This window comes from Macrobrachium rosenbergii, chromosome 48 (assembly GCF_040412425.1).
Source record: "Macrobrachium rosenbergii isolate ZJJX-2024 chromosome 48, ASM4041242v1, whole genome shotgun sequence".
Taxonomy (NCBI): Eukaryota; Metazoa; Arthropoda; class Malacostraca; order Decapoda; family Palaemonidae; genus Macrobrachium; species Macrobrachium rosenbergii.
In genome coordinates, this window is record NC_089788.1 from 54,276,496 (window position 1) to 54,292,358 (window position 15,863).

The 15,863-nt window shown below is 40.2% G+C and overlaps 1 protein-coding gene across 2 annotated transcripts in view; it reads right to left on the reverse strand.

The window, feature by feature from the left end:
* LOC136831404 (uncharacterized) overlaps positions 1-15,602 on the reverse strand; it is a 135,384-nt gene extending 119,782 nt beyond the window's left edge. For both annotated transcript variants that reach the window (XM_067091786.1, XM_067091787.1), the window contains exon 1: positions 15,442-15,602. In XM_067091786.1, coding sequence (XP_066947887.1) covers positions 15,442-15,576 — 135 coding nt within the window. In that variant the 5' untranslated portion in view covers positions 15,577-15,602. The remainder of the gene's footprint in view (positions 1-15,441) is intronic.
* Positions 15,603-15,863: the final 261 nt, after the last annotated feature.

A 15,863-nucleotide genomic window follows, 5' to 3' on the forward strand; every position in this document is an offset into this window, starting at 1 on the left:
GTTGACCTGAGATGACGTGTTGGAAGGTCCGATGAGAGGCGAATCGCCTCTGGATCAGCAACACCTGACCCTGAAGATCTGTGGGCAGGCAGACTAACAACTGTCATGGCAGTCAACACTGGGATGCAAGAGGACATAAAATGGGATAGCAAACCGTCTAAAGTTAGTACCCCTGACAGGCCTAACAAGGTCCAAATGCCCGATATCTTCTACACATCCAAATCCTGAGAGGAAAACAAGAGAACAAGATGGCACTGCATCCACCCTCTCAGGTTGGGGAGGGGGGGCCACCTCCCCTCCCAAGAGAACAGGGGGCAGCAAAAGGAACAATAACTCGTGACCCCTCTCCCAAAACTTTCAAGGGTGAAGCCATGGAAGAATGAGAAGGGGTAACAACTCTGAATGAAGAAGAAGCAGAGGGAGAATGACTGTTCAAGGAAGAGGAAGAACAGGTGGGATCTTGTGAAGTATCCATCGAAGGAAGAGAGAACCCTTCCCAAGATGGCATCACTGACCTCCCCCTATTCCACTTACTCTTGGTAAAGATCCTTCACTGCTCAGGAGACCAAGAACGACACTCAGAGCAAGGATAGTAACATTACATACATTCACTCTACATCTACTGCAAGTAGAATGAGGACTGGTCTCATAGGAAGCAAAAAAACGAGAGCAAGGATAGTTGGCTACTCCAGGACATTTCCTCTGAGGCTTAGGAGAAGGCTTGATGAGTTTTGGGTATGCATTACAAGACCAAAACACACACCCAACCACACAATATACACAAAATATCACAGAACAGAAAATCAAACTAAAGGCAACGTGCAAAGAACACCAGCTTTAGAAGGAGAGCAAAGAGACGTCCAACCAGCAAGGCGGTAAGAAGAAAACTCGCTACATAGGGGTTTCAAAGTGTAGGTCAACAACCAAGCCTCACACATACCAACCAGATGAATCCTAATGCCACCGATTCCTTGCACTACAATTTTAACTGTTTTTTACTGGTTTCCAGCTGGCGCCAGAAGATTTCTCCTTCTCTTACTCACGTTTGTTCCACGTATGAACAACCGAAAAGTAAAGCCGGAAACATAACCTCTTACCATACTGACTTGAAACCATTTGTCTTTACCCTTTTTGGATGACATCGTAAATAATGATAACACCCAAGATAATACAAACCACAAAATACAGAATACGATGTTTAATTGTTAACAAGCACAATTGTAACCACACTCGTTACATCCTCGCAGGCTGACAACAGAAAAAAACTGAATGGTAAACAACAGACACTTGAATCAAACAAAAGGGATAGTTCAATGGACAATTGAAACTAAACGCCCTTATTAGTTTTTAGATTTCAGACACTATCGTCCTGGAATTACAGCTGTCATGATAAAGAGGTAAGATTGATTTTAAAAATTCCTTACTACCATATTTAAGTGACTAATTCTTGTTGACTGTGACTTGCCACACATTTATAGTACTGTATACTGAAAGAATTCTCAAATTACTTTTGATGAAATATATTGGTGTGAACATAAAAACATTCTTGCACAAGCCAATAGCCATTATGCACAGTACAGAAGGAAATAACTTATGACTCTAGTTTCAGGGTATAAAACAAACCATACTTTAACAGTGAAAGATAGCAATTTTCCGGTCACACGCAAGAAGTTGCATTTGATTTGATTAGATAACCATGACTCTTAGTTATACACACAATAACACTGTAACATTATCTAACCAAAAAATCATGTATACCTCATTTCATATGCAGCACTGTATGCCTTACATACAAAGTACACAGCAGGCAGTACTAAAAAATTTTTGCAGTGACCCTTCAGCAGCCAGCTGAACTGCTTTATGTCATTTACATTTCACTGTAATTGTTCCCTTTGGTCTCTTCTACTTTGACCTTACCTTGCACCAAGTTTAACCCCTTGTTAACACATTAAGATTCTAATGACATCAAATGACAACCTGAAGATTTTGATTATTTCATTTGACACCATCTGTGAAAAATTAAGAAAAAATATTAACCTGAAGAGTGTTGGTGATGGTTTGCTTTATTTCCCATGGAAGCCTGTGATGTTAAAAAAAAATTATCATTACATCAATCCATAATAGAAAATCATAAAAACTGCTGCCTACAGTAATCCTTCAATTATCCAGATTGCCATTATCCAACACACCTGGACCAGGGACTCATTATTATATTATATTATTATTAAAAAAGTTTTACCAGACCACTGAGCGATTATCAGCCCTCACAAGGCTGGTCTGAAGGATTGTTTTTACTTACATATATTTATTCTTTATAATATTCTGTCAATTAAGTTGTAATTTTTCAGAAACTTTATTTCCAAAACTTGACAGTCGCTGCTGATTATACTTTGGACATTTACAAGTAAATGTTTAATCATTATTACTACTTTACATTCAGAACATTTAGGAACAGGGTTATGTGGATTGCAATTCCACTCTAATCTGTCTACTATACTTGACACATAAGAGTCAAATCTACTGAGGACAATGTTCCATGTGTTTTTTAATATGTGCTGATTTTGTCCTCACTTAAATAACACATCATCTGACTTCACGAATTCTTCTATTTGGGTCTGTGCAATTATAGTCCCATGCTGGGTTGTGAGTATCAAAATCGCCTACTATTAACCTCTTCTTTACTGAGAAGCTTAACAAAATGTAAATATTGCGTTCGCTAACAAACCGAATTTCTTGGCGCATATATAATTATATATATACACACACATATACCGTATACAGTAAACCTCCGTATTCCTGAGGGATGCGTAACACACCCCCAACAAATAGCTAAAATCTGTGAATACTTAAAACCCTTCAAAAAAAAAACACTGAGAACTGCTTATTTTGATAGTTCAAAAAAAAAAAAAAAAAAAAAAAAAATGCTTATACAGGTATTACCCTACTTACGATAGGGTTAGGTTCCAAAAAACCCATCGTTTGTTGGAAAAAACATATCTCAAATATAGCCTAGCCTACACTACGGTATTCAGTACCATGTACAGTATACATATATATGGTAGCCTAGCCTACACTATAAAGTGTACTCTATACATACACATTACAGTAATTATTAATATCAGCTCATTCTGGAGGTTCATGCAATGACTTTTCATAATTCAGTACAGAGAGAAATTGAATAACAAATAAGAATTAACTTAGCCTACACTATGGTATATCGTATGCATATTTGGTAGTCTAGCCTACATGATACTGTACTCAATATTCACATATTAATATCGTATTATACAAGCATCAACTTAATGAACATGCATCTTTTCCATGGATCTTTTAAAATGTTATACTTTACTTCACTGTATCCAATAATATTGTATACATTCTTATATTGCTTTTGTATTACAAATTGCGATTACGCAGTAAGTTTATTTCGCCGTATTTAAATCAGTTCAGGGTTTTTTTTGTTCATCTAGTTAGCGTAAATGAATCTCTAGATACTTTATTTACATAAGGCAAGGTTATTTTTCATTATACGGAGTGTTTTCAAGTCGAAATATAACTTAAATACACCTTGTTCTGAAATTCATTTAGCTATTTTTTCTGTTAATAGATGACGCTGGTCATTTGGGGGCATGTTTGTTTTGTGTAGAAAAAATCAAGATTCCATTTGCTATTTTCACTTTACATATTTACCGTTTATCGGTGTAAAAACAGCAGTAATGAGTTCTTTCATGCCCAATAGTTTTGATTAAAATACTTTCTCTCCAATTTTAATTATGCATGATGATTTATAGTCATTAGCAGCTTAAACATGGTTTTCTCAGCTTTAGCTACAACTTGCAGCTTAAATTTAGCAGTATATTTCCTTGCCAATCTTTTATCCATACCAAATAAAGGTATAACATAAAAATATATCAGTCCTATTCTACTTAACATCATTTAAACATAATTATTTAATACTGTACAATGGATGAAATACAAGCAAAATGGCTGTTTTTACCTGATTCAGTTATAAGCAAAACAACAATTTCTCGTTCGGTTGTTTATGGCTGTATGCATTTCCGCAGAAGTATAACGTTACTAACAATACTTTTATCAATCTCTTTTACTTTTTTTAACTAAACAATGGGATAAAGAGATGGAGGAAAAGAAGTTGGTCAGCAGTAATGTAATTTGGTCTCTCTCGCTGCCTGATTGTATGCTGCTGCCTGCACCGCGTGAAATTTAAAAATATTTTATAAATACTGTTGTGCTGGTATGAATTGCTTACCCCATCACAAATTCAAATTATAGTAAGGCGAATTATCGAAACTCGAACACTACCTGGGTACCCGAGTATTTTAATAGTTTTACCACAAAGTGCATTTAGTCACGACAATTATATCAAAATACAGTAATTACTGAATATTCCTCAGTGAAAAAATACTGCGAAGTGGGTAAATTTTCTGCAAATAAATATTGTATATATATTTCCATAGAAATCTGCGGCTAGGTGAGTCCTTGGTCGTGAATCGCCAAATACGGGGGTTTAATGCGCCATATACAGTACAGGAAGTCCCAGTTTACAATAGAGTTCATTCCTAAACCATAAGTAAGCCAAAAATCGTCATAAGCTGAAAAATCGTCAAAAATCCATAGAAAACCTTACTTTTAATGCTCTGCTTGCATTGAAAACAATGTAAACTGCATTTTTATTGAGTTTTTTATAAAAAAAACTTTTAAATTTTGATTATTCTGCTGTTTTGGAGCCATATTTCTTCCATCGGGTCGGCGTCGTAACCCTGGAACATGCGTCGTAAACCAGGAAATAATTTCTGATGAATATATTTGAAAAGCGTTGTAACCTTGGAACGTCATAAGCCGGGGACTGCCTGTACACACATTCATTAATGTTTTTTACGTACATCCCCAAAGGGATGAACTCAATAGTACCCAGAGGTTACTCGATACTCCAGCTATACTGCCCAGAAATGCAAAGCAAAATGATGTTCCTTCAATCACCATGAATAGAGTGGTATTGCCATGTAACACTTTTTCATCTATTTCCGAGAATTAGCTCATTCCAAATACTATACAAAATCTTTTTATCATCTATTTGAGAAAAGAGACTATATGTATACAGTATGTGTATGTATACACAGTATATTGTATATCCAAATGTCTGAATCTATAGCCAGCAATAATGTTTGTTTTACTTAATCATATGCCTGGGAGTGCCAATACTGTTTGTTTTGCTCCAAACCCTTCAAACCGAATTTAAGAAATCATAACAGGTCTAGAGCTGAAAAGAAGAAGGTTGGTAGTACACACATACCACTTTCATGTACCCGGTACCAAGCAATAGTCTTGGATGGTGGTACTCCCCGTACCCCCAAATAAATTGTTGGTAAAGAAGAGGTTAAGGTAGGTTCTTTGAATTGTTAGAAAGTAGTGCCCAAGTTTATCCAATGTAAATTATTAATTTTTATTAGGTTGGATTTGTATAAATTATAAATTACATAACTATCCATTTTCATTCATATATTAATACCTGATATTTGCAAGTCAGTAATGTTTACTAGTACTTTGTCATAAGCGACAGTACTTTGTTATGTGTACATATATGCTGCACTAAATTTCCTTCCTTTCTAAATGTGGAGGTGCTTCAAATTGTGTTACCCACTGTTGATATGGATTTGCTGGCATGTTCTAAACATATCACTGGTTCATATTCTTTTAGTATTCGTTGTATATCTCCTAGATGTATTCTGGTATGCAGACCATTACATTCCATTGTATAGTATAGCTACTGAAAATATTTTAAAGTGGTCAAGTTTTGCTTTCTTTTTTTTGTATTATCGACTTGGGTTTTTTTTTAATAATTTACTCACAACATTCATTTGTTTTTCTTTTTAATATATTAAGTGTCCAATGTACATGCAACTTTTTTCATGGTTGTTCAAATCAGTAGTTTCTCCCTTTCTATATCTCATAAAATTTCTTATCATGTTTGTTAAACTATCTTTTGTTGTGACTCTGTTCTTATTGCACAACTCAAAAAAGCATTCATTACATCCACATGTGTTATCATTTATATTTCTTGTTTCACCTGCTCCTCTTGTACCAATTACTGGTGACAGAGTATCTCCTCCCTTGACATAATCATTCTTATCTATGGTAAAGTTCTCTACTGCTCCTTTGGTGTTTCAGATATCTGTTCCATTTGTTTACTATTATCTGAGAATTAAGCATTCTCTCCAAAATTCTCTTTTAAGTCTTAAATTTCGGTCCATCACAGCTTTTTCTCCATTACTTCTGATAGTAACCTCTTGTTTCTATGTACATTTATATTTCAAATGAAATTTGAAAAAATATCCATATCATTTGCACCTGTTTCTTGATTCTTTACCATTTCATTTTTTTCTGCAACAAATTCATTTCTTCTTGAGATTTACTTTTCTGTACTTTGTTAGTTCTGTCTGTGTATGTGTGTTTTTGTTTCAATACTGATTCATGTTATTAAAGAATATTTCTTAGCCAGATCTTGAATTCCTCTCAATTTCAAAATTCTAAGTTAACCTTTTTTATAGATGTCACAGTTCTTTCCTGCAATATTTTCAATTCTGTACTGTATACAGTATATATAATACATAAATTCTTTGGACCTTGCATGATGATACTGCCCACAGTTTATACACTTCGGCTCAATCCACAATACAAGTTCATTTCTACAATTTTTCTTCATATGCCCAACTTTACTACAATTTTGACACTAGTGGCTTTGGGACATAAGATCTCAATACTAAATTTTGGGCCAAAATGTTTATTTTTTGAGGTAGATCTTGACCTTCAAATTTCACTTTTGCAATTCTTAATATCTTATTGTTCTGTTTCCTTGGTGTTATATATACCTCACAATCTTGGACTTTGGGATTAAATGAGTCGAATAGCATATTCTTCTCAACTGGTTTGTTATTATTTTCAGGGAGTACAATGGTACCCTGACTACTATTCATAGAATCATGCTATCTTATTTTTAAATTTATATTATCAATGCTTTTTATTGAATAACATCTTTTATGGACAAAGTCTTCAGATTGACTTTTTGTTGTGGCTTCTATATGCCACGTCTTTTATTTGTCTGAACGACATTTCTGTTGCAGAGTGCCTGTTTCATAAATAAATATGGTATTTTCATTATAAATAAGTTTTAAATATACTTACCTGGTAGTTATATATAAAGCTTTATCCATGCGATTAAGTCAGCGTGCAACAATTAAAATTATGGCAATGTCCTTGGAAATGAAAGATCCAGGTGGCCATACCTGTCGCCCTCTACCAGGTACCTGGAGCCATTCCCAATTGTCCTCAGAAATTCCAAGGCCCCTGTTCTAAGAGGGGAAGAGGAGGACCTTTATATGTAACTACCAGGTAAGTATATTTAAAAACTATTTTAGTAAATACCATTTTAAATATCTACTTCCCTAGTAGTTATCTCTCTTAAATTGACTTTTCGTGGTGGTGGGTTAGAGAGCCATAACACAGTTGGGGAATTCGTATAAATACTAAACACTATATATTAGCTGTATGCCTCTGGTTTCCTACCTGATAAGGAAGCTGGCTTCATAGGTTATCCTGCCTCAAAGTGCCTGCATTCCTTGAGAGACCCAGGGGCTGTAGAAAGTCTCTATGGGGCTACTGTCTGCGGTCCTCGATAACATGACTAGACCACCACCTTGCTATCTGCAGCCATGGACAAAGAGCTGACCACACAACCCACTAACACCACTAAAAACACACTCCATAAACCTAACTAGACTTGCAACCCCAGACTGTGGAAGGTTACCTTAGCCTTCCTGAACAACCTGAGTTCAAATCAGAAAAAGCAAAGGGTACTAATAAAAATAAGGTTGGGTTAGAGGCAGTAGTATCTTCTCCAACTATTGGCGCCGGAGGGCGCGCACGGACCCAGGAACAGCAATCCTCATATTGGGTCTGTACTTGTTTTAGGTAACAATCTGCGAAGATAGACTTGCTTCGCCAGAATGTCGCTTCCAAAATCGATTTCATCGACTTGTTGTGTCTATAAGCCATCGAAGTCGCCACAGCTCTTACTTCATGCGCTTTGACTTTGAGGATTGGGAAGCTTTTCTCGTCACAGTCTTGGTGAGCTTCCCTTATTAAATCCTTGATAAAGAATGCCAGCACATTCTTTGATAAGGGCAACGAAGGTTTCTTCACCGAGCACCAGAGGTTGTCTGTCAAGCCTCACATGTTTCTGGTCCTCTGTAGATAAAATTTTAGGGCCCTCACTGGACAAGGCCTCTCTCTTTTTCCTGTCCTACTAAATGAGACCCTGGTATGGTAAAGGATCTGGGCCATGGTTGAGAAGGGTTCGTTTTAGTGAAGACCAAGTTATGTGAGCAGACTGCATTCTCTCCATTGAAGCCTACCTTCTTGCTAAAGGCTTGTAATTCTCCTACCCTCTTGGCTGTAGCCAACGCAACCAGGAATAGGGTCTTCTTAGTGAGATCCTTCCACGAAGCCTTGTTGAGAGGTTCAAACCTGCTCGAGGTTAAAAACTTCAGGACCCTACGTCCAAATTCCAAGAGGAGTCAGGGTTGTCCTTCCTCTTAACTGTCTCAAAGGACCTTATGGGGTCATTGGTCCTTGTCTCCGACATGTCAATATTTCTGTGACAGACGAGGCTAGCATGCTGAGGTATCACTTGATGGTTGATACTGCTAGTTTTCTTGGGTCTTTAAATGCAGCAGAAAATCTGCCAGTTGAGTTAGAGAAGTACTGGAAGGAAATGTTATTAATTCTGCACCATTCCCTGAATCGTCCCACTTTGACTGGTACACCTTGAGTGTGGGCGTCCTCCTCACTCGCGTGGCTCTTACCTTCCCTTGAAAAGCCCTTCGCTCTTGCCCCAGTTTTTCGACAGTCGAAGCAGTTAGGTTGAGAGCGAGGAGATTTTTGATGGTATCCCCACCTCATATGTGGCTGTCTGGTGATCGTTCCGACAAGGTAACGATCTGGGTGTCTACTAGCCACTCCATCCCCTTCTGTGATCCATGGTCTCATGGGCCAAAAGCGGAGCTATCAGGGTCATGCGGCGTCGTTCGGCTCCCTGAACTTCTTCATGACTCTGTCTAGGATCTGAATGGGAAAGCGTGCGTGTCTAGTCCTTCCCAATCCATGAGGCGTCCTGCCACTGCTTCCTGGTCTGGGACTGGAGAGCAGTAGACTGAAGTAACCTCTTTGTTCTCTGTGTCATAAAGGGTCTGATGATTCTCCCCACAGATTCCACAGCCTGTGCACACCTCCTTGATGCAGGTCCATTCTGTCGTGAGCCTGTCTTCCTCTGCTGAGAAGATCGCTCACAGCGTTCTTATCTCCCTCTATGAAGCGGGTTATCAGAGTTATGTTGTTCGCTTCTGCCCACAGCAGGAGATCTTTTGCTGCCTCGTAAAGGGAATCCGAACGAGTGCCACCCTGTTTCCTGATGTAGGCCAACGCTGTGGTGTTGTCTGCGTTGACCTGTACTATCTTGTTCTGGACCTTCTCCTGGAAGTGCACTAGCGCTAGATGAATGGCCACCAGTTCCTTGACGTTTATATGCCATTTCTTCTGATGGTTTTCCCATAGACCTGAGATCTCGCCCTTCCCCAGCGTTGCACCCAATCCCACGTCCGATGCGTCTGAATACAACACTAGGTCGGGGTTCTTCTGTTGAAGTTCGAGGCCTTCTTGTAGTTTGTTGGGGTCGTCCCACCAACTCAATTGATTTCTGATTCCCAGAGGAATCGGAATCCACGTCTCTAGGTCTTGGCGTCTTTTCCAATAACTTGACAGATGGAACTGAAGTGGACGTAGATGTAGTCTTCCCAGGGAGACGAATTGTTCGATCGAGATGAGGTCCCAGCAGACTCATCCACTCCTGCGCCGAACGGTCCATCTCCCTAGAAGAGCTTCACGCTCACCAGGAATCAGAATGCGTTCCGGGAGGCTGGAAAGGCCGAAAAACCACTGACTGAATCCTCATCCCCGGTAGATGATGTCTTGTGAAGGCATCAGCTGTGATTTAGCTAGATTTACTACCGGTCTAAGCTGTTGCGTCATATTCGGTATCGCGTGAATCCTCCAGACCCCGCTGCTTGTGATCTGGCTCTGATTAGCCAGTCGTCCAGGTACATCGATATTCGTATCCCTTTTAGATGTAACCAGTGAGCTACGTTCGATGCCACTCATGTGAAAACATAAGGAGCCGTGCTTGGTCCAAAACAAAGTGCTCTGAACTGATAAGTTGTCCCGAGATGCACAAACCTCAGATATTTTCTGTAGTTAAGATTGAATTGGGCGATGAAAATATCGTCCTGTAGGTCTATCGATACCATCCAGTCTTCTTGTCTGGTGCCTGCTAGGACTGACGCAGATGTCTCCATAGCAAACTTGACTTTGCTTACGTACTTGTTCAGTGGACTTACGTCCAGAACTGGTCTCCAACCCCCCGAGTTCTTGGGTACCAGAAAAAGTCTGTTGTAAAATCCCTCTGACGAGAGGTCCTTTACCTCTTCTATTGCTGCTTTTGATAGCATCTGGGTTACCCGTTCTTGAAGAGCTGCTGCTTTGCTCCCAGAGTGTGTAGCTGTCAACTCCTAATAGTTCTGTGAGTGAAGAGCTTCCTTAGGAAGGGGATCTTGTATCCTTCCTTTAGTATGACTTTGTCAGTTAGTCGCTCCGCTTTGGCTCACTCTTGCCAGAATTGGGATAACCTGGCTCCCACTTGTGTCCTGGAGGTTGTTGTGATGATGTTCACTTCTTGGGTTTAGGTTGCTGCTTGGGGTTCTTCTGAGGTTGTCCTCCAGCAGCCATTCTCTGACTTCCTCTCGAAAGGGCTCTCCCACGAAGGACTGTGGCGTAGGGCGCTTCCTTCTCCCTTCCTGTCTAAAGAAGTTTGAAGAACTTTCCTAGCAGTCCTTGTGATCAGATCTTGCGTTGATTGTTGCGCCAAAGGGCTGCTGTCGATCCTTAACCAGCTCTGAAGGGAAGAGCTGTTTGGTTAAGAGAACATACAAGAACTCTCTGATCTCTGAGCGAGAGTCCTCTGGCGTCAGGAGCAGACACAGCATAGCTCTTTTCTTAATAACACCTGCTGTGAAAGGGCAGAGGATTCGACACGTCCGTCCTCACAGCTTTATTGAGACAGGCAATAAGGTGCATTTTGCGTGTCGTTCTTCTCATCTGCCAACATCTGAGAGCCTCGGGGTCAGTCCATCAAGCTGAAGACTAATAGTCCTGGCAGTAACTTTCAGCAAGTGGTCCAATTCCGAAGTGGACCACAGAACCTTGGCCTTTGTCATGGCTGTTCTACGCGAAGAGTCTACGAGTCTGGAGAAGTCCCCTTGGGAGGAGGCAGGAACTCCCAAGCCGAGAGCCTCCCCAGTCTCGTACCACACGCTGGATCTAGAAGCCAATCTCGTCGGGGGAAAGGAAAAGGTTGTCCTTCCCTGTTCTTTCTTCTTTAAAATCCAATCATTCAGTGTCGAAAAAGCTCTCTTCACTGATCTGGCTAACACTGTCTTCTTGAAGGAAGAAGACTTCTGGGGTCTACCCATCATAAATTGCGAGGGCGGACTCCGAGGTACGGCCTGTTGGAAATCATTGGGAAATAAGTCCGCCAATAGCGTAAGTAGTCTTTTCAGTTCTGCAGCATGAAGAGTTTCTTGCGTCTCCTCCTCCGAGATCTCTTCAAAGGACTACAACTATTTCTGATGTATCGAACAAGTGGAGATTTGTGTATGTATCGTCCTGCTTACGTCGTCTGTATCACGTCCAACTTGCTGCGAGGGGCGTCACGATCCTTGTCACTTCCGTCCGCAGCGTGCGGCTTGCTGCGAGCGTCTATGAGCGCTGCAACTTGCAGCGAGTCCGCGTCTTGCTGGCTGTTAGCGTCTTGCTGTCCTAACTCCTGCCTTATCCTCTTCTTGGGTCTGTTGACGTCCTTAGGTTCCTTCCTGTGTGGTTCTTCTCTTAGCCCTTGCGACTTGTAAGCGTCAAAAAGAGACGCAAGGGACTGCTGAACTTCTGACAAGAACGTTACTTGTGGTGCCTCTTGCTGCTGGGAAACAACTGGAATGGCACTGCCTGAACTCTTGCTGGGATCTTCTGAAGATGAGGTGGTGGCGCCGGCAGAGCACATCCCATTCTGGGGTGGGGAGCGTGAACTGGCGTATGTACCGCGTCTTCTTCCTTGACCCGAGGTTATGCGTCTTGCGCCTCTGTTTAGGCGTGGACCGCGCCCGTCTTCGCTTCCGACAGGAATCTCTCCGGAGAGCTCCATTTGCTGCAAGAGGGTTGTTGGAGCGGGAAGGGGGACCTGCGTCTCTTGATAGGTCTTGATTCTTGAGATTGACGCCAACCCCGTCTGGGTCTTGCGTCATCCGAGGATGACGAACATGTCCTCATCTCGCCTTTCCTGCGGCGAGGGGGAGCGTCCTGGGAAGCGTCAACAGGATCGCTCGAGGGGACGTCCGCTCGTTGTTCAACGTCTCTCACCTCCCTTAGCCTGGCATTCCTTCTCCCAGGGGTTGGGGAGCATGGAGAGAGGTCTAGGAGCTAGGGCGTGACGAACGAGCAGACGCTCCCTCCACTGCACTAACACTGTCACGACTTCTGTTGCAAACTGTGCTGCCCCCACATCCTTCTATCCGAGTAAGGGATTGCACTGTAACTCCTAAGGCAGAAATAGCAGCCATAATATCCCCTTCAAGGCGACTACTTACCTCCGACTCATGGGAGGATCGAGGCCTTTACTACCTTAGGGCTGGGATCAGGAATATTAGTATCAGACAAGACAAGTTAGAAAGGACTTGACTATCAGAAGACCTAGCTGACAGAACACTCAAAGATCTAGCTCTCCTAATTCTGTCCTTTTCCAACCGCCTCACATAGTGATCATACTCTCTCCACTCTCTCACAGACAAACTTTCACACTCCTTACATCTATCATCAAATGCACACACATGACCTCTGCATTTCTTACATACTGTGTGGGGATCAAGAGCAGTCTTTGGAAGCCGGGTCTTGCATCCTCTCACACACATTCTGACAACAGAGTCAATATCTTAGAAATCCAAAAAGCAAGTTCAAATAAAACTGTCCAAGTCGGAAACCAACAAATTTAGCTTATCAGTGTGAAATAGAAATCCAGGAAAATCAACATCAGCCATCAACGAAAGCAAAACCAAGTAATGGGTACTTCATAATTGTGAACAAAACAGACCAATAATGGCCAATTTCCAACGTGTTGCTAGGACTGACGGCAGGGGAATTTCTGAGGACAGTGGGAATGGTTCCAAGGTACCTGGTAGGCGCACAGGTGGCCACCTGACCATCTGCTCAGCGAGATACGCAATTTTAATTTCTGCCGTGCGTGAATCGGCGGGATAAAGCTTTATATATGTAACTACCAGGGAAGTTAGATATTTAAAATTCTAATTTTAGGGCTGAAATTCCCTTATCAGTTTCCAAGGTCAGAAACCTTGACCAACTTCCACTACCAAAGAGGAATAGAACCTTTATCTTTTAGCTCTTCTAGATCTGATGACAACTTGTCAGTGTTTAGTTCACTGAAGGAGACTTGGTTAGGAAATCAAAATTGTTCCCAGCAACCTGATTTAGTCTTACTTCAGAGCTGTTTTTGATTTGGTAAATCATATAGCACTTCTTTATAAACTTCAGAATCTTGGAGTGGGTGAATGGTTTACTTCTAGATTTCCTTACAAGTAGGCAGAAGCAAGTTGCTGGTTGATGGGATCATTAGCAAACCAAGACCTATTCTGTCTGGAGTTCCACAGGGTAGTGTTCTCAGTCCATTGTTATTTTTAGTATATACAAGTGATATGGCTGCGTAAGGCCTTATATTTTTATTTACAAGTGATAAAATCAATGCAACCTGGTTTAGGTCACTTGTCCTTTTGTTTACTAAAATCCTGTTCTCTGGTGTGGATGTCTGCTTCTGCCAAAGAATTATCTATTTTAGACAGAGTGGTTTGTGGTGGTAGGTTTCTGTTCCCTACCATAAGCAGTCACGACCTCTTGCTTGTGAAATTTTCATAAGATGTATTTTAACACAGAACTTTCACATTCACCCCTTTTCCTCCAGAGAACAAGCAGGTTTTCTGGACAGTAGCAACAATATGCAGTGAATATGCCTCGCTGTCAAACTTCTCAGTTCCAAAGGTCCTTTATTCCTCACACTATTGGACTGTGCAGCAGTCTCCCTGTGGCTGTTGTGTAACTGGAACTTCAGAAGTTCAAGAAAAGATGGAATGCATTATTACCCTAATGTTATAATCCTTGTATTTGAATAATTTTCTCACATTTTTAATATTTATTTGTTGATTTATTTTTTATTTGTTCATATTTGTCCCTTTCTGTATTTCCCATTACCTTCTGTTACCATATTCTTTGGAAGTTTGAATTTCAAGTCAATGGCCCCTGTGGACTTGTTCCATTTGAACAGAGTTCATCATCTGTAAAATAATAATATTTTCACTAACTTACAGTTCAGTTTCTCATGTTGTCCTTGGCTTCACTCCAGTCTACTGTAGATGCAGATGCTTTTAAGAATATCGATGGAAGCATTAAGGAGTAAAGCTCAACAGCAGATGGAAGACTTACCATACTAACTCAAGTGTGTTTTAAGTATCAAACAAGGAGTTTTTGATTTTGTCTCCCTGATTTTTCTGGATTTTCACAGTCCTCTCCTTCAAGGACAGCACACTCTGTTCCTGGTTCTAACTGCACTACATTTATAATTCACAAGCGTCAACTGCTTCACAAGGCTATAACCAGATCAAAGATTATGTGAATATTTGACATATAGTGGTGCCTATTCACATATAGTGGTGCCTTTCTGTTAAAATTGAAAAAAAGTATATTCCAAAATCCTCAACACACTGTAATTTGTTCATTTATACTTTACAATCTATTTCTATTATAAAATCATTACACAGTACTCAATTTTTCAATGATGCAATGATTAAGACTAAAGAAAAGAAAATTCAATTAAATCTCAGTCACTAATGTGATTGAGTCATCAATGAATCTACTGACAGGAAATGACTGAGGTTCTGCCGTCCAGAATAACTCTGCTGTGACTGGTGGACTTGTTGCTTTAATCTTACACCTCAATGACATAGGAGATTCAAAAAGTCATTGGAAATTGCTCTCCCAGTATCACAACTCAAAAGAATTCTTCATTGCAGTGAAATGCACATGGCTTGATATAAGTGCCTTTAAAAGAGATGAGCATTATTACATCTGGAAGTCTGTCAATTGTACAGAGACATTACGGCTACTGTACCTACATTATAATTCACTGAATTACATGTTACCATAAAAGAACAATGTCTGTAATTTCTATCTGTACAGCAAATAAAAACTTTCCACACTTACCAAAATGAAAGTTGAAGGAAGCTGATGACCTTGACATGCATTATCCAATAGCTGCTGTTGATAACCTTCAGGAAGATGGCCCTCAATACCTTCTAAAGTTAACTTTTCCAGATATATTTCTTTAACTTTATCCATTCTTTATCTCACATCTTAGTTAAACCTGCAAACAGATAAAGAAAAAAAAAATTATTAAAATGTACTAGTACTATAAATGACCTGTAAATTGCATCTGAGCTTTTAAAAATTTAACAAACTTTTACAAGTAATTTGTATTTTTCATACTTCAGCGCAAGCTGGAATTGGTCACTGAAAACTTGGTAACAAGGTAGCTCAATAATTCAATGGTGATGAGGTGTGAGTGGGTAAATCCCCCTTATTCCCCAAACATCCCACACTTCTTTTTTTGGTCACAGAGACTGAGC